This window comes from Chenopodium album, chromosome 11 (genome assembly GCF_948465745.1).
Source record: "Chenopodium album chromosome 11, dcCheAlbu1.1, whole genome shotgun sequence".
NCBI lineage: Eukaryota > Viridiplantae > Streptophyta > Magnoliopsida > Caryophyllales > Amaranthaceae > Chenopodium > Chenopodium album.
In genome coordinates, this window is record NC_137844.1 from 41,145,808 (window position 1) to 41,166,463 (window position 20,656).

The 20,656-nt window shown below is 35.7% G+C and overlaps 1 protein-coding gene across 1 annotated transcript; it reads left to right on the forward strand.

The window, feature by feature from the left end:
* The first annotated feature begins 5,196 nt into the window (after positions 1–5,196).
* Positions 5,197–11,046, forward strand: LOC145568887 (NADH--cytochrome b5 reductase 1-like). Its single transcript, XM_081628263.1, has 9 exons — positions 5,197–5,507; positions 5,604–5,745; positions 6,175–6,265; positions 6,387–6,464; positions 6,618–6,698; positions 6,797–6,886; positions 9,415–9,480; positions 10,438–10,524; positions 10,643–11,046. The coding sequence occupies exons 1-9, from the start codon at positions 5,399–5,401 to the stop codon at positions 10,733–10,735; spliced, it is 837 nt and encodes a 278-aa protein (XP_081484389.1). The 5' UTR covers positions 5,197–5,398; the 3' UTR covers positions 10,736–11,046.
* The last annotated feature ends 9,610 nt before the right edge of the window (positions 11,047–20,656 follow it).

Sequence of the window (20,656 nt, forward strand, 5' to 3'; positions counted from 1 at the left end):
GAAAATTTATGGGGGCAAAACAGTAAATCCATCTTTCCCGCCGAAGAATTCGAACTGTTACGTTATGAAAAAGTTAATCTAGAATTCAAATGGTTAAAAACCAATTCCGTCACTTTAAATGGAAGGAAGACGAACGGGCTAACGGCACGTCGAAATAGACGGCCAGGTCAGCAAAATCCAAACCGTTGTCCCGAAATCCCGGAAAATAGGTGTCCTCCCTAAAATATAGTCGGCATGCTGTGTCCGACTAACCTCAAGACACAGAAGTGTCCAAGTTGAAGAATCAACAAGCGAACTGGACTAAGCGTCTGGCCCAAGGGAGAAATCCCCAAATAAGACGGACGGTGCAGTCCGTATATCAAAGCAAAAGCTCAAAGCTTCTACGAATAATCGGACATATCCGGACGAGTAGAAAATCAGAGGAGGTGGCCCATAAGAGTACGAGCCACCCCCTCTGAGGGGTAAATGTTTGGGGTAAAAATTACCCCAAAACGTGGACCAATCTTACAGTGACACGTGGCCCAATCAAAGGGCGACACGTGTCGCTACAGGAAGATGACACGTATGTAAGCCCTATTAAGAGCACCTGAATTAGAGAGAAAAGGGCCTCCTTATATTAGGAGGCCCAAATCCTGAGAAAGCCGCAAAATGGCGCCCCCCAAGGACACGTGTCCATACTTGATTGCGCCGCCAATCAGAAAACGTCATTCTAGGGTACTAACCCTAAAAAGCACAGATCCCTACCCCTATAAATACCCCAATCATTTATTATGGGAGGGGTGGATTATATCATAACATTCAATAGAGCATTAGAAACAGCTCCAACTTCTCTAGCGTTTCCGATTTCAGGTTACTAACTTAACCGTCGGAGGCGAATATTCTGTCACTGAAATATTCGTGTTTTGTAGGTGTCCGGGCCGTTTGTCAGAGGAACGTGACCAGCGTCCCAGGGGAAATCACAAAATCATCCGAAACACCTATTAAATTAAGGAATGTGTCATGGTCGCTTGAAGAGGGAGAATTTAGAAAATACGTGGCGGCGTTCAAATGCATTACTCAGTAATCATTTGGTTTTGTAATTCGAACTCATATTTCAAGAAACGATTTGTAGATTAATATGATCTCGACATGGGATGCAATCATATCATCAAATCGACACACATTGACTTAAGGAATTTGAATATTGCAAACTTGTCTCAAACAAGTGGGAGATTGAAGGATTTATGTCTTCTTCATGTGCAATTATTAGATATATAAATGGATCAAATTATGGAGATAATTAAGTTCGTACATTTTGGTCATCGTTATATCATAGCTAGAGGTACTAACGATCTTTGGGATAGTAAAATAGGCCAAAGCCCAATTGGACAGATCCTATGAGGTCACACAAAAGGGCTTAGATCGAGCACGAGAGGATGAGGCCCATGATGGGCCTCATCCCCTATAGTGGCCGGCCATATGGAGGATTAAGGAGGGTTTTGGGCTTCGTGACTTAGTTTAATTATAATAGGATTATAAATAGACTAAGTGCCTAGGGTTTTCATTAATGCAATTGTAATTTAGTGATCAGTAAGATCAAACCCTAATTAGCAAACACAAAACCTAACCCCTCTCATACTCCCTATCTCACGGCTCTCTCATCCCCTCGGCGCTGGTGCTGGTGGTTCGTGGTGGTGATGGTTTGTGGTGGTCGATTTAGTCCATTAAAGGTGGTGATCGCGGTTTTCCTCTTTCACTCGACCAATCTAGTATTGGAGGATGGTTTGTTCAAACCCCGTGGACTAAGTAGAGGAGCAACGCTTGGGGCTCTATTCTCTCCGTTATTTTCCTGTCGAATAGCTTCGTGGAATTCACGCTTCAAAGGTATGATTATGTGTCTTGTGTGTTATGCATGCAATCTTGAGATAGGTCCTTTATGAAAATAATTCATGTTTTTCCGCAATATAGTACCTAATAAAGTCCTACATTGGCCTCATTGTTGAAACGCCTAATGAAATCCCTCAGCGACTCATCCTTCCTCTGCTTGAAGGCCATAAGTTCCCCGGACGTTCTCTGCGTTGCACTGTTGCTTATGTACTGGCTTGTAAATAACTCCACCAAGATTTCAAAGCAATCAATGGAACCATGCTCCAGGTTAGAAACCCAATTTTAGGCTGCTCCCGTTAACGTTGTCGGAAAGACTTTGCACCACATAGCGTCTGTGTCGGTGTAAAGTAACATATGGCTTTCAAAGGCTGCCACATATCTTTTGGGGTCCCCCTTGTCGTCATACTTGCATGACGGCATTTTGATCTTTTCCATCTACTGATCGAGGATTTCCTAGGTGAATGGGGATATTCTTGGCCTGAAAACAGCTCTGGCTGCGCGCCTTGATGGCCCACTACTGGCCTCTTGCCGATAAGACTCCGACTCTCCTACCCGTACACCCTGAGAAGCTTGGCGCCCTGCCGGTATTACTACTTGAGGTTGTGGCTGGGGTTGTGGCGCTGCCTGATGAAATTGGCTTTCAAGGTTGACAAACACAGGCGTAGATGGCACACCGTTTCCTCTTGCCCTACCGACCGTTGCCTCGACAACCTTTTTCCTTTTCGAGGCATTGCTCGCATGATTTTGGTCGTTAATTCTAACTCATTAGGAGTGAAATCATTCAGGGGATCTGGGGTCGGTGCTCGGGGATGCTCGGGTGTTATCGGCATATTTACAGGGTCATTCTGGATGAGGTGAGTTTCGTCCTCAACCATGATTTCTGGTAGTTTTACTCGCATTAACATTAAGCATGCCGGTATCATAATTGCAGTTTTCGGCATCTGGGATTGGTGTTGTGGTTTCATTGTTTCCTTCCATGACTGTTGGAGGTCTTTTGGACGATAGAAGTTATTACTATCCCCTCCTTCTAGCGCCAATTGTTCCGGGTGAGCTCCGGTATTGTAAGTCCTTGGGGTTGGTAAAGGTTTATCGTCCAATTAAACTCCTGCACAGTTAGCACAAATTAGCTAACACGGGGGATTATCCAGGGATAACCGCTCCGATGCTAAAGTTAGCAATTGGATGTGTAGAGTAAATGAGAAGGTAAGAATATATTTCTAAAAAGAGAGAGAGAAAGAGAAAGAGAGATTGTACCTTCATAGTGAAAATATGCTTGGGTATTTATAGGAAGATAACCAAGCCGGTGCCACCTATCGACATAGGTGGAAAACCGACTTTGTAGGCAGCGGGTGCTTACGTGGTTTGAAGCAGCTCTTCACGTGGCCAAGAAAAGGGCCGTTATGGATGTTAAGCTGATATGTTAATAATAGATGGTCAGCAACGTAACGTATTTTAACAACTAATTACTAATGGTGTCGGCACTATTCCATACACCTACTTAGAGTTCGGGATCAAAAGCTACTGGCTTTGTATAAACAAGTAGTACGAGAGATCCCATGTCTAATTCGATAGGTTTGCTACAAGCACAACAAGTTGTGAGATCTTTGAGTTTAGTGCTATTTTTTAACCTATTTTTCTTTTCTTTTCCCTTTTTGTTTGAAGGGATTTGGCTGGAAAAGAAAAGAAAGGAAAAGGTTTTAATATGTTCCCATGTTTGGTTTGATGAATGACACGAGAATTTAAAGGCAAAGAAGGGAAGTGAAAGGAAAGCCTATTTCTCTTCCTTTACAAATTTTCAGCTTTCTTTTCCTCCCAAAATTGGAGGAATTCGACTAAAAAGATAAAATAAAAGCATATTTCCTTTCTCTTCCCTTCATTACCTTTCATTAACCAAACATTGAAAATAAAATCTCCTTCTTTTCCCTTCTCTTTCTTCCTTTTCCCCTCCTTTCCTTTCCTTTTTCTTCTTTTCCTTTACTAACAATGAACCAAACAAAGCCGAAATTTCCCACCATTTCTGTGTAATTAATTTTTTTTTGGCTCCGTTTCTATTTCACTTCCCAATGGGTTCTTTTCACCCTTCGCCTAGCACAAAAATCTCACAAATGACGGTATATATTGACCAAAAGTGAAATCTTCGTTCTCTTTAACCCTTCACGATAATCCTTGTTAAGAAAATCTAAGGCTTGTTTGTGTAATTGTTTTTGCCCCTAGTAATTCAAGCGCAACCATCATCTTACATTGAAAAACTTTGTATGTCCAATTCATTCAACGATTCAATGTGTTGTAAATTCTATCTCTAACTTACGAACATACTCGTACTAAATACCCCTACTAGTGCGGGCACAAATTAGTTAATTTATTTATCAATAAAAGTAATTTTGGACCTTTATTTTTTTTTTTTTTTTTTTGGGTACTACTACGAGGAGTTCCCACCGCCTTTGGCAAGTGGACTAATCTCCCGCGGGAGTTTGTATGGGTACCTCGATGGGCAGCATCCCTTCCAGCTGGAATTTTTCCATACCCAAAGCTCGAACTCGAGACCTTGGTTAAGGAGCAAGAGGCCCTTAACCGCTCGCGCCAACCCCAGTTGGTTTGGACCTTTGGTATTTAAGTATAACAATAACATACTTCACATTATTATATTAACAAGAACGATTTATTCGCCATATACCTATGAGTTTTTTGTTTATTCACCATATATCCTTGAGCGGTTACAAAAATTCACTATATATCCACGAATTGTTACAAAAATTCACCATATACACCTAATGACAACAATATGAGTGAAATTTAGTTAATTATGCATCGAAACTACATTAGATTTTTCCCCTCATCTCCGAAATCACTTTTCTACTTTCTTTAACCCCCGAAACCACTCCAAATCTCCATAATCATATCCGTACGATTGATTTTGATGATGAGATAATGAAATTTGGGGTGGTTTTTTAGTTAAAAAAAAGAAATGTGGGTGATTTCAGGGATAGGGGAATATATTTAGGGTGATTTCAAATCATAATTAACCTTAATGATTGACGAAATTAACAATCATTAGTCATCAAAACATATGTGGTTTATTTTTATAAAAGCTCGGGAGTATATGATGAATTTAAAAAAGTTCCAGAGTATATAGTGAATAAAAAAAAAACTCAAGGTATATAATGAAAAAACCATAACACAAATAAAACATTTAATTCATCACCCTTTTATTAACCCGAAGCAAACCCGATCCAAATGACAAGTATTTGAGAACTTACTTAGCATTCTCGCTCGCGAGGGTCGTGGTAGGTAAGACTGGACTGGAGTAGTAGTGGTGGGAGAGAATGAGATCTAACTCCCCATAACTCTCCCAAACACATTGTTTTTAATCATACATAGTTGACATCCCCATTATCAGCTCACCTAATTTCGACCATAGTATCATTAATCATACCTAACACAATTCTTTCCCTTCAAAAATTAAAACCCCTTTCCATTTTTTTTTTTGTGTAACAAAACATCCCCTTCCAAAAAAAATAAAAAATTAAAAAAAATGGATTTCTTGGAATCTCCTGAGATGAAAATGGTAACCATTGGTGTGGCAGTTGTTGTTGTTGCTGCTTCAGCTTCTTGCTTATTCTCTACTAAGAAGAAATCTAGAGGTGGGTATTTCATTTTGATTAGATTCTTTGTAATTTGAGTAATTTTTTTTTTTTTTAAAAAAAATGATCAAATTTGATTGATTTTGTTCATTGTAGTTTGCTTGGATCCTGAGAATTTCAAGGAATTTAAGCTTGTGAAACGCACCCAAATCAGTCATAATGTGGCTAAATTTACATTTGCGCTTCCCTCTCCAACTTCTGTCTTGGGTCTTCCCATTGGTCAACACATCAGTTGCAGGTATTAAACTTTATACATTATGCTTTTTAGTGGGATTTTTATGAATTGTATTTTTGGTGAATTTCAGAAGATTTTTTTGATAATTTAAACAAATATTTAGAATGTTATTGAGTTGATTCATTTGTGATAGGTTTGACTTTCAATCTTTGGTACTATTATGATTATTTTTGGTGGGGTTGTAATTATTTGAATTTTTTTGATGAAACTCAGTAGATATTGCTGAGATTTTGATGCTAAGGTTATATTGTTATACCGGGTTGATTTATTTATGGTTAGTTTGATTATCAGTGTTTGGAAAAATAAGGAATTTTTTTTAGGAACGTTATTAATGTATGATTATGATCTGCTTGTGCTAACATTATTTATTATGATTATGAATTTAGTGCTAGTAATTAAAATATAATTTGTTTTCCAATGTTTTGATATCAGGGGAAAGTATAGTCAAGGAGAGGAGGTCATTAAACCATACACTCCAACTACATTAGACTCTGATGTTGGGCGCTTTGAGTTAGTCATCAAGGCAAGTCTGAATTTTTTTTGAGTTGGTTTCACTCCCCATTTTCAGTACTTTGTTATATGATATTACCGCTTTGTTCTTGCAATCATGGAGTTGATGTCGCATTTGGTTTTATTCTAATTAGATGTATCCTCAAGGAAGAATGTCACACCATTTTCGGGAGATGCGTGTTGGTGATTATCTTGCTGTTAAGGGACCTAAGGTATGTTCTTTTTTTTCTATGACGGGATTTGTTTGAATCTTATCTTGGTTGTCGTTTTACGTAGAGTGCCTGTTGGGATATGTTATGAGTTTACCATTGAATGCAATAACACCGGGACTCTAACTTCATAATTCTTTTTCATTGAGTTTATAGGGGCGCTTCAGATACCAGCCTGGTGAAGTCAGAGCTTTTGGGATGCTTGCTGGAGGTTCTGGCATCACTCCAATGTTTCAAGTAACTACTTATGCTCACCTTTTTCAAATTACTCGTTCTTCAGTCTTCACTGTTTGTGACAACAAACACATTGATTCCCTTCGTTATGTATGAACCAGGTAGCTAGAGCCATATTGGAGAACCCAAAAGATAAGACTAAAGTGCAGCTAATATATGCCAACGTGACTTATGAGGATATTCTTTTGAAGGTACTGATGTTACTTCCATATTTACTAGTATATAAATTTGAATTATGTAAGCGTTGTTGTGAAGCTAAATATTTTGCATTACCTATTCTTCCTAGTAATTTGTATGATATCCCTTAACAGAGAAACTGTCCTGTTTCTGTCAATTTGGTTTATCATTTATTTTTTTGATTTTTTAATGCAATGTCAATGTGCTCAAGCCTTTTTTCTGACAAATTAACCTGATGTTTTGTATTTGTCAAAGTATTCTCTCTTCTTGTATGTACTTATGATCTGTGGGGTTTCATCTGCCTATTATCTTATTTGTGGGTCATTATTGTCAGTTTTAACTAAGAATAATGTCTTCATGGATTTTTAGAAATAGATGGATTATATAGATCCATGAATGGTACACATTGTGCTAAAAGAATATATGAGAACGTTAGCTATCACCTTAGTTGCCTGAGGCTTTACAACTTTATCCGATCAATTCACTATGAGGTTTCAGGGAAGAGTAATCTGGATCTAGTGATCCAAAGTGTTGAAAGACATATTCCCTAAAAAATGGTGTGTGTTAGGATATATTAAGAACTGTACCACTTCTAGATATAGGCTAAACATTAGTAACTTAGGTAAATTTGAAATAGTAATGCTCTTAAAAGGTAGAATCTGCTTGCAATCTCTCTCTGTACCATTAAAATCTAGATTTTAATTGGCTGCCTAGCTCCACAGCTTCAAGGAGAGGTAACTAAATTGAAGGGATATGATTATGAGTGAATAATAGAGAAAGAGAGAGGGAGAGCAAGGATTTCCAGCGGCTATTAGGGATAGAAGAATGCTTGGATAAGACAAGTTGCTTGGAGCTCTGTTATAGCCTTCTGATATGAAATGTGAAGAAAAATTTCAATATCTTTAACATCCTTTTTGGCTGCTTCATCTATGATGACCAGAAAAGAGAATATAGGAGTCAAGAGATAGAGTTTTCATTGGCTATTTGTGCAGTATGATCAAGTCTCAGGGGGATATAATGAAATTTTCGAAAATCAGATGCAGTTTAGACCTTTTGAAATCCGTCTATGGCTTGAGGATTTAGTTATCAAACTTCTTGATTTGATTAGCCATGCTTGGATATGGTCTTATGGACATTGTCTCTTAATAATGAACTTTTTTAACTCTGATTTTATCTCATATTGTTCCCTGCATTCTATATTCTTCTGTGAGCTGCTCCGGGAATATTTACGGTGGATAGAGATTAGTTTATCCTTGCCAACATCTATTGGAAGCTATAATAGCTTTTCAATTCTCTTTCCTTTCTTTAGATGACTATATACTTGTAAATAGTTTCTTGTGGAAGAGAAACATGCCATATCAGAGAGTTGACCAAGGACTCAAATTTGAACCTTTGCTTTTTTTGCATGGTGAAGGCTTAAAAATGATTGAAGAGCACAAATTTGAATTTCTGAAGCCCCTTAAATTTATGTATGAACTTCTTGTCCAAATATTGTAGTAGTATGGCAACTGATACTAAATTACAAAGAAGGAAAAAAAAAAAATAAAATCTAATTTCCTCCTTTTCTTAACAGTTAACATAGTATTTGACATGAGAGTGAGGAATAGCTCTAGTGGTTAGAGCTTCCCTCCCGGTTTCAAGAGATCCTGAGATCGATTCTCACCCCTGCCCTTGTGGCTCTCTAAACACTAAAAAAAAAACATAGTATTTGACATAAAATATCTGATTTTGAATTTTAATCTTTTTTTTTTTTTAATTTTTTTTATCCTATATTTAGAAGTTGAATTCCAATTTAGTGTTGAATTTGTATTTTGTTTGACCACCTAGTCCCTGTAAGTCTGGACAGAGTCCTCTTATCCTTCATTGTCTCAATCCAAGTACTTCACTGCTCCTCTGATCTGTAGCTGTATTAAATATGCTACACCTCGTCTGAGTGACATAGAAGCCAATTTAGGAAATTATAATTCTATTCCAGTCTACTGTTGTTACATGTACTTTCTAATTTCAACTATAATCTTTTGTACTGATAATATCAATGCTGTAAGCAAAGTTATTAAAATCGGGATTCTACTTTGAATTGGAAGGGGCTATTAGAATCGAATCGTAAAATCAAATCGTAGAATCGTAAGATTCTACCGACATGTATTGTCAGGACATCAAATCTAAATTTAATTAAATATATTGAAATTTAGAGTTTGAAACCTAATTATTGATAGATAATGGTTATTTACCCATTAATCAACTAATACTTGACAGTATATATTTATAAATACCTATATAGACATGTTTTAAACTTGTAAGGATTTCACTAGTTAAGAAAAATATGTAAAATCGGGTAGAATCGTAAATTGAATCGTGTGACATAAATGAATCGTAACATCGTAAGATTCTAAGATTTAAATCGGGATTTTAATGACAATGGCTGTAAGACTTAATTATGGAAGTCTCTCTCTGTGATACTTGCCATACTTTGGTTGATATATAAGTACCATTGACATGAATTGATGTTGACAGCTCTTCTTTGAATTTTTGAATTGTTCAGGAGGAATTGGATGGGCTAGCGGAGAATTATCCTGACCGTTTTAGTATATACTATGTCCTTAATCAGGTTCGTAGCATCTCTAATTCTCATATTGTTTGAAATTGGCGTTCTTCTATTATATTTCTATATTTTGGAGATTGAGGGATGAGAGGGGTTATTAATTGTTATATGCATATCATCGTGCTCTAACTTGTAAGTGTAGGTTATTTTCTCTTGTTTTACCTTCTCAGAAACTGCTGACCTGCTCCACCAATAAGTTGCGCCATCTTATTCACATGCTTCAGTCACCAAAAAAACCTCAATTGAATAATCATTCTATCTAGAGGTCACAAAATTGGGCTTGGATATGTTATGCTGCATTAGCCAAACATCTTTTATACAAGTCATAGAGTATAGCAGATTCCCATGAACCCATCCAAACATAATTTATATTTATGTATTTGCTAAAGTTGTTTATGAAGTATAGTGGGTTAAACCTCTTAATTAATGAGTGCAAGGAGACAAACTATTTTCAGTATTTTTTTCATATACTGATTTTAAAATCTAAGAATGGATTAGGTATGATGAATACTTAAGGGGGGGTTTATGAGATCCGAAAATAGCTTGAGGTTGCTCTGGTAATTGTAATGGTTCAACTTCTTTTGGCGGAAATGGGAGGGGTGAACTGCTTATCAAATTCCCATTTCCCTTTAACCGGGAAGTCCCTCCACACAAAAGAGGGAGTAGATTGGAAATTGTTGGTGCATCGTGCTGTTAATATTGCCAATTTTCTTGTTGATGAATACAATTATAGTGCAAGTAATGTCTTCTTTTATCTTGTTTATATTTGGCCCTTAAACATTATGTTTTTTTACGAATGGAACACTTGTTATGTCTCCAAATGATATATATACTCTGTACTATCTGTAGTATCCTCCTCTCCAGCAACATATTCTGTTGTGTGCTATAATCTATGTTTTGCAACTCTCACCTAAACTAAACCATTTGGACTTTTGTTTTGGGATTACTGTTTCCTCCATACAGCCTCCTGAAGGATGGAAAGGCGGTGTTGGATTTGTAAGCAAGGAAATGATTCAAGAACACTGCCCTGCACCTTCATCAGATATACGGGTATGTTTGGTAGCTTACTCCCTTCTGAACCTATAATCCAACTGAATGACCGCAACTTTTGTACAAACTTTTATATCCATTTTATTCTTCCAATGAACCCAAATTACAAATTTTTCAGATCTTGAGATGCGGCCCTCCGCCTATGAACAAAGCTATGGCTGCTCACCTGGAGGAACTGGGCTATTCTTCTGACATGCAGTTTCAGTTCTGATCTCACTGATCCAGTAATATCGAGCATCATATAAAACATGATATTGGGTTATGCAGTGGTGTACTCTTCGACTCATTGGCTACCATGAGTCCATGACTGGCTGAACACCTTAAGTGGGATGTGATTTTTGCGGGTGTTTATGTTGTTACCAGAAAACTTAAGATGCTTGTTCACATTGGTGTTAGGATTAGACATTCGTCCGAGTGTTCGATTCATAAAGTTCCTGTTTAACTGTTTTGCTTGAATTTAGATAATTGTTTTAACAAGGAATTATATAAGTTTACCTAATAAAACAGCGCATGCATTTCATGACGTCTTAGGCCCTATTCTCTTCATCTTAATATAATACTCCCTCCGTCCCTTAATACATGAGACGTTGGACTTTTTTTCACTATTCATGTATTAGATTTGACCATAATTTTTTAACTAACATAATAAAAATATATTTTATCATAAAATATGTTGTTAGATAGGTATTAATATAAAGTTTCATAATATAATTTTAAAAATAATTTTCATTAATATTTAAATATTAAAAATAAAGTCAAATTAGTGTATTGCGGCATGTGTGTAATGTTTGACTGGGAGTAATTTTCATCAAAAATAATTTCAATGAAGTGGAAATAATTTTAGTTTAGTTAAAGTTAATTTTGGTTCGACAAAAACAATTTGGTTTAGTAAAAGTAATTTTATAATTAGTAAAAATCAGTAACTTTCAAAAATAATTATAATAGAGAATCTTTAAAATTAAGTTTAACCATTGAAATCTTTTGTTAATAAAATTAATTTAAGTTTAGTTAAAATAGGTTCTAAAAAAAAAAAATTAGTTAAATTAAATTCATTTCAGTAAAAGTAATATCCTTTCAACAAATATAAGTTGAAGAGAATAGGGCTTAGTGTGCATTTCTCTTGATTTTTTCATGTCCAATGATCCAACTATTAGCTGATTTGGCTCAAATTATTTTTACTATTTTTAGCCTATTAGGGGTGTTAATTCGGCTTTCAATTAGATTTAGGCCAAATTCGATCACATCCGAAATATAATTCAATTTTTTTAATTTCCAATTCAATCTACCCTAATTTCTCTCTCAATCCAATCTGAATTAAAATTCGATTACTTTGGATTTGATCCAAATTAAAAATATGTTAATTTTTAGTGCCTAATATACAATATAAAAATAAAAATGCAATTATAAGTTAAGATTTGACAAGACTTAATATTAATACTACCTTTGGTTATTATTACTCCGTATGTTCAAATTTTGAAAATTTTAAAAATTTTAAATCTCACAATAATTCCCAAAAGTTGCACATAATAAGTAACTGAGATAACACAAGTCTTGCTTTCTCAAAAAAAAAAAAAAAAAAAAAAAAAAAAGAGATAACAGAAGTCTTCAAAACAATCATGATTAAAATAAATACTTCAACATCAAGACTTTAATCTAATACCATATCATATAAGTAATATATAAAGCTAAACTTTTAGCCAGATCACGAGGCAGCGACACTTGGCGTTTTAACTTTTCGATAAATGTCCCGCCACATTGGATAGATTTAAATAGACCTCATAACATAAAAAAGTTAGTTTAGAATTCTATTTGGATAGAATTTAAGGATAAAATTGTTAGTTTAGAGTTTTATTTTCGATAAAATACCAATATTTCAGATGTATTATAATTTTATTCAAAAAAATTATTAGATTATAATTCTCAAATTTGGATAAAAAAAAAGTTAGTTCAGAATTCTATTTTCAATCAAATTTGGATAGAATTTTAGGATAAAAAATTTACATAAAATTTTAGGATAAAATTGTTACAGTGTAGTTTAGAGTTTCAATAAAATACCAATATTTCATACTTGTTTTGTGCCCCGTGCAATGTCTGAGTTGTTTATTAATTAAAGTTTAAGATAAATTTTTAATTGATATGTCAAATTTTAAAATATATCATTGATACAAAATTAGTTAGGAGTTGATGTGCTTTTGTGACAATTTAAACAATGTAGGCATGTAATGACTAAAATAATATTGATAAAAATGTTCGATTAAATACATAATAAAAAAAAATAGCAAAGTACACGGTTATTTTAATTACTCCATACTTCCTCTGTTGTGCTATTATTGCAATAAGGGGTTTGGGCACAGATTTTAAGAAATGAGTAAAATGAAGAGAGAGAAAAAAAGATATGCAAGTTGCACATGTGATTTATAAATAATAAGCAAAGTTAAAAAAAGACCCATGTGGGATCTGCCACTTTTTACCGTTGCTTAAGATTTGGAGGAAAGTTTTCAACTTTTAACCCCACCAAATTTTCACATTCGAAAATTTAAAACACCCACCAAATATTTTAAAATTTCAACTTATTTTTATAACTTTTAATTTAAAGCTACTATAAAAGGGACAAAAAAAATCTACAGAGAACATTCTCTCATAACTCCACTTCAATAAATTCTGATTCAATCTACAAAAGACAAAAGTACATTTTTTCTTCTTCATTTTTCCACTTCACAGCACATACACAGGCACTTATCACCATCTACTTGTCTTCACTTCACTACGCACACTTCATCTGCAACCCAGATAATACAACCACATCACACCTAAGAAAATCATGGATGATTTTTATGAGCTTGAGGAGTTGTACCAGAAGGATCAGTCTAAAGCCTTTGAAGAATGGATGCTAGATTGTGAGGTAACATTTTCTTCAGAATCTGATAGTGATGATATTGATATTGAAGTAGATAACGAAACAAACCCATTTGTAGTAGTTATGGAACAAAATGAAGTAATAAGAGAAAAGAATGGAGTCAAAACTTTTGAATTGACTAATAGAGATAGACAACACATAGCTTAAAAATTGATTCTAAGTAAAAAAGGTAAGAGAGTTTGGGATGGGAGGAAAAGTGTCCAAGATGGAGTCATTAAAAAATTAGCAACAAAATATATAAGGTACACCGAACAACAATCCACAGAATTTGGTGCAGGGAAAAAAACCATTTAATTAAAGAACAAGTAATCGACGTGAGCAGTAAACAGACACAAAGAGGTAGGAAAAGGCTGGGTTTTGATCCTGAAGTTTTAGGTGCTGCCCATATTGAAAAAGAACAACTGTAAGTTCATTAGCAGAGTCATTAGGGCTTGGTTTTTCTACGGTTTACAGGTTGTTAAGGACTGGTTTACTTAGAGCACATTCCAACGGCATTAAACCATTATTGAAACCTCACCAGAAGATTACAAGAGTTCAATACATCATGCAAAGTGTCATACCAGGTTGTGTGAATGAACTGCCAAAGTTTAGTGCAATGTACAACATGGTTCACATAGACGAAAAATGGTTTTTTATGAGTGCCAAGACTCAAAGGTTTTACCTTTTTCCTTGGGAGGACGATCCTTACAGGGCCACACAAAGCAAAAATTTTATAGAAAAAGTGATGTTTGGATTTGGTGTATCTAGATCGCACATTACTCAACAAGGGGAGGAAATTTGGGATGGTAAGGTAGGGATTTTTCCTTTTTTAGAAGGCGTGGCAGCACAGAGGAGTTTGAAAAACAGAGCAAAGGGAACAAATGAAACAAAGGCAATACAATTCGTCACTAAAGATGTCATCAGATCAATGTTGATCAATGAAATGCTTCATGTTATCAGAGAAAAATGGCCAATAGGAGCATGTAAAGACATTTAGATACAATAAGATAATGCATGTCTGACAAAGAGTTTATAGAAGCTGCTAAAAAAGATGGTTTCAACATTAGACTTACTAACCAGCCAGCTCAAAGCCCTAACCTAAATATTTTAGATTTGGGATTTTTCAGAGCTATTCAATCCATACAGTACAAGGAATCTCCGAAAAGTATTGATGATTTGATTAAAGCAGTTACATATGCATACAATGAGTTTGATGCTAGATCACTCAACTACACATGGCTGCACATGCAATACTGTATGCTTCAAGTTCTAAAAGTGAATGGCGAAAATAAGTACAAAAACCCACACAGAGGAAAGAAGCGGCTTGAAAGGTTGGGATTGTTGCCAGTGCAATTGGAATTGCCATGTGATCTTTTGGAACAAGCATCTACGTTCCTTAATGAGGGGCATATTGAGGTTAATGTTGCTGCTCACCAAGGCAACATTGAAGGCAATATGCCCTGATCAGCACTTCAGGGTGAAAATCAATATTTTGAGAGTTGAAGGAAAACATATTTGGATAACATGTTTATTTTTTGGAAGCATATATTGAAAAGTCAGTTTAGTTTGTAAAACCAATATGCATAGGTAATTAGTTAGCTTTTCAATGTACTGCCTTGTTTTAGTAAAGGTGTTATGCAAACTCTTTTTGTGAAGTCATAACAGGAACCTACTTTTGTAAACATCATAATTGAAAATACTTCATATGAATGTATGATATGTGTATTTATAAGTTCAAAGGGTTATATAAAATGAGCATGCCAAGTACAAAGTATAGAACAATATAGCAACATCGCAAAACCACACACATTTAATCATTACATAAATATATGAATTACAAAGTATAGAACAATACCAAGGATGAACTCAGAGAATGATTGAAGGGGTAAATTGCAATCTGAATCAGATTCACTAGGAGTTAAAGGGAGAATCGCAGCTTGCGGCAGAGTAACAGTATTGTTATTGTAGACACCTGATTGTGTCTCCCCAAAAACCAAACCTAGTAATGAATATCTTTCACGTCATTTGATTATCGAACAAGGTGAACTGTGAAAAGTCTTGTGATGCTGTTGTTTTAATAAAAAAATATTTCTTTCTATTTTCGAAAATGTTTCTTTTCGTACTCTATTTATGGAAAATGTCCAATCCAATTTAGTTTGGTCCATGATAAGGGTCCAATAATAGTGTAGTTGGATTGGGCTCGAAGAAAGCTTTCCAACGATATATTATAAGCCCCGATTCCGATGAATAATGAGGAAGTTATGGCCAAAATACTAAATTGGGCCCGAAATGAGTTTTATATATGGACCAATGATCAAGTGGAGGACCCATTAATTATCATTCCTAAAGTCATTAGGATTGATTTTAATTTTCTAGAATAATCTAGAAGGTTATTTTTAGTTCTAGTGGAGTTAAGATTAGTAATTATATCTTTTAGAAAATAAAGAATTTTATTTGGAATAAAACAAGTGTTTTTAAAAGAATTAAATCTGATCTTAAAAGATAAGTGCGGAAGTTAATTAGTCTAATTTAATTAGATTAAGGACTCTGTACGGCTTTGTATTAGCGCGTGAATCATTGCGAAACGATAGAGCCATCGTGTCGCGATGGACACACTCATGCAGCGATAGGAGCAGTTTTACTCCGAATCAAATTCGATCTTTTTCTGATCGTTTCGGGATCTTTTTCCTTATAAATAGGGTCGTATTTCCCCATTTTTACTCATTCACAATCATCACCAATCTAATTCTCTTCTCTCTCTTAAGCAATAGCTTATTCTTTCTCCCTCTTTCTAGCCTTCCCTTTCGAATACAATGTACCACATTCCCGAGTTCTAGACGCACCTAGCCAAGCTCGAAGTTGTCTTCGCCCTAGATGTGAAAGGTTGATAATTTCTAAGGGTTTGGTCCCAAATCTTATTTCAATTCTTTGATTAGATTTACTGTTTTATATTTTTATTGAAGTTACTAACGTGTGTATTGTTTTGATAGAAAGAGATACGAGGCAACAAAGTAAGTAATTTTATTGTTTTATTTTATAGAAAGCATGTTTAGGTTACTATTAATTCCTAGTATCATTTTAGAATGTTATTTATTGCTTTCTAGTATCATGTTTAGGTTGCTTCCCATTTCTTCTATCATGTTAGTATCATATTAGGATTAAAGTTTTGATCTTTATTGCTTAGTGACATGCTAAGATTTGTTATTAATCTTGTTAGTATCATGCCTAGGATCTTACTAATATCATTATGCTTTGATGAGAAATTATTGTTATTATGATGATGATTGTTGTGCCAATATATTATTATGTTGCTTGATATTATTGTTATTGCTTGGTCACGCCCTCTCTTGCAAAATTTAAAGGGAATTTGTATTTGTCATCACGCTTAATAAGATAATTAATAATTTAATTTAGGCTAATTTGATTCTAGTTCAAGTGATCGCTAATAATAGATTTATTTGTGCATTAATATTCAACCAACATAGATTAAACAGGTTTAGGATTAATATATTGATTGTATGTTATTCAGAAAGCGCACATGAATATGAGAAGAATAAAGTAGAGGCCTTTTTAGGGCAGGTTCAATCTCTTTTAGGTTGGATTTGTACCTTTATCCCCGAATATCCAGTCATGGATCAGGACCACTATGGAGTTAGCGGTCATATGGATCCTGAAGGGGTGTAACCTTCACCCTGTGAACGGTTTACAAGTTTCTTAAACTTGTTGGCGACTCTTTTGCTCTAGCTTCCTTCCCTTTGGACGCCACCATGTTTAAGTGTATGATCACAGTGGGGCTCAAGTGTGGGATGCTTGAAATATTCCCTACAGTTTTTGGCGACTCCACTGGGGAGGATTTCTATTTAATTCCTAAAATTTATATTGGCAATGATTTAGAATGAGTGGATGAGACTCGAAAAGTTCTAAATATTCATGTGCGTAATTTTAATTATCATTATTAGCATAAGCATAAAAAGGTCCGCATTGGATCGCCATTCGTAATGCGTCAAAAACATAGGATTTTTACACGTAGGAAATTTGGGAAATATCTTTCACAACTAGAATCGAAAAAACTCTGCGAAAACTGGAAAATTCTAAGAATAAAGAGAGCTGCTGAGGCATGTAGGAACTGGCGCTGAGAAAACAGTGCCCATCGCAGCGGATGGCTCTGTCGCGATGCGACAGGGCTATCGTCTCGCGATGGTCCCTGTTGTCTTGCGTCAAGTTCTTCTAATACCGAGCCAGAAATCTGCGTTCTTGTTTCGACTGGTTCTAGTACTATTTGCTCGGTTTTACTTTATGATTGAGTTTTTCTTGCTTTTTTGAACCCATATGTGTTCTACATATGGCCATAACCCTCTAGAAATTCACACTCCATCTACCCAATCGAACGCTCATTGCAACAAAGGGTACATCCGAGTTTGTGAGTTCACCAAACCATGGAAGCAAGTTTAACTTGCGAGGTCCCATCCATACGCGCCAACCCTTCAAAAGGTATGGATTCGGCGTGATGCATCCGGACTCATAACCATAGACCCTCTTTGACTAACCCTTATCCTTGAAATTTAGAGAACTAGAGCCATGGTTAGGTTGCAAACTCATTGCATCATATTGCGCTTACTTGACTACTTGTGCATCTTTGCTTGTGCATATTTACACTAACTGTTTGTTTGACTTGTTTAAAAGTTTAAATAAACTAATTAATGACTATGTAAGACTTTGCTTAATTAATTAATTAATATGAATAATTAAAGTTTAATAAATTGATTAAACCGACTTAGTACGACTTTAGGCTTGTCCTTTTAAAGCAGAACACTGGAAATAGGCCCAGACCGACGCATCAGTAATGACGCGAAGGTTAGACCTGTGGCGCGACACGATAATGCCCATCACGACGCGATACATTTATCGCGCTGCGATGGCTTCTGGCGTTTCACGACAGTGCCGTTGCCTCAGCGACAGTCCATTTTTCTGCTCGAGTCTTCACGCTGACTCTAATTAACCTTTTTATTAACGGCAGAAGTTGTATTTATTCTTTGTTTGAGTCTAGGCACATAGTCCCATGGTCTTACACAAGTGTCAAAGCATGTCACTCTTACTGACTTTCTTAAACACACACCTTGTAAATATGTTCAGCATGACCATGTCTAAAGAGTCTTGTGTGCGCGTGTTTTCCGTCATTTTTTAGGGGGGTAATTCATATATTAATCCTCCAGATTAAACAAAACCATGTTGCTTAAACCCTATACTTGATTCCCAAACATATACACCTTATTTTTGCTTTTTTTCCTTTAAAACCAATAAAGTCAAAGTCAATTTAAGTCAAGTCATTAAGTCAAATATGGTTTAATTTACAGCTCTTGGTCTAGAAAGGAAGGACAATTAATCAAGGACAACGCTTTCTTCCAAGTCTTACTCTTTGATAAACCGATCCGATAAAAGAGAAAGCTAGGAAGAAAATGGCAACTCAGGAAGAAGTCAATGAACTTAGGCAGAATCTTGCTAGTTTAACTGAGATGATGAAGACCATTGCTCTTCAAGTCAATGACCCTACGAAACAACAACAAATGGAACGAATGGAAGAAAGCTTGAGCAAGCTCTCTAATGACTATAATTTTCAGGGGATTAGCTCACAAGGGGTCTTGGTGGACAAGAAACTTCTTCCGCAGAAGTTCAATGCCAATGACATCCCTAGATTTAAGCCAACTAACAATCCATACTTCCACTTAAGAGCTTTTGAAACAATAATGAATATTAAGGGGATTGATAAGAAGGTTTTTCATTCACTGTTTTCACTGTTTTTAGAAACCGTTTGTCAAAATAATGATTCTTTTCCCTTGATAAAGAGAAGATCTTTTCTTGGGATTCAATAACAAACGCTTTCATAGATAGATATAAATGCAACATTCAAGTTGAAACTGACCATAGAGAACTTGAGATGTTGAAACAAAAGGAAAATGAAGGATTCACCTCCTTATTTAATATGTGGAGGGAAACTTCTGCCAAAATGGTTGAGGTTCCCACTGAAAAAGAATCTGTAAGGATGTTCATTAAGAACCTCCAAGAAAAGTACTCTAAGCATCTCAAATACCAAAGTAATTTGAGTATTTTTTTAGGCCGTCTATGACATAGGAATCAACATTGAGGACGACCTTGCAAAACAAAAAGCTGCTAACACTTCCAACAGTGGATGGAAAGGAAAGAAGAACGACAATCCTTCTTCTTTCAAAACTACCAACTCAAACAATGTTAGCACCTTTAATCTGAATGAGGTCCTAGCCTTGAATAATCAAGGACAAAAGAAGCCATTGAAGAAAAATTACACACCTATTGGCATGAGTTATGACACAGCATTTGATCGTCTTCATGCTAAAGGTCTCATAATTCCTATTGGACCAATTAGAGATCCACCAGTCGAAAGGAGGACGGCTAGTTGGAATCGCAATGCACATTGCAAATATCATCAAGGCAGGGGTCACCCTACTGAAAACTGCTGGAAGTTAAAGGAGGCAATTCAGGATCTAATAGATAGTAACAAACTTGCATTACCTCCTGCAAGCAAGAAGCCAAGCATCAATAATGCTCCAATTTCAGATTCCTTGGCCATTTCTGATGAGGAAGGTCACGCTGACCTATCACTTCTCATCAAACCACTTAAAGAAACTCATGCTAGTGAGGAAGAGGAGGACATTTTCTTCAATACCTTGAGTGATTTTCCTCCAAATAAGGAACCAGCTTTTAAGGAAGATACATGGGTGCTCATAAACACAATGAGGGCAGCAATGACCCAACAAAGGGCAACGATGGCCCAACTTCACCATGCTCTCCAAGAAGCAAAAGAAATGGAGAAAAGACGCATGGCCGAAAAGATGACATCCACTAAGACTACCGAAAGAAAACCCTTCTCTCTCAAAGTAGTCGAAATACCCGAAAGGAGTAACAAATCATATACACCTATTGGGACCACTTATGCAAATATGTTTCAAAAGCTCTTCGAGAATGGGAAGATCAAACCTCTCGAGCCAAGACCTTTTGAATCACTCAAAAGGACAGATAGATTCTACTGTCCCTATCATCAATCAGGAGGACATACCATAGAACAGTGCTTTAAATTCAAGGACTTAGTCCAAGGATTAATTGACAGTAAGAAATTGGTATAAATTCGACCAGACAATGAGGTATTTTCAGAATTGGTTAATGGAGTGTGGGACAGTGATGATGAGGATGTTTACCTCAAAG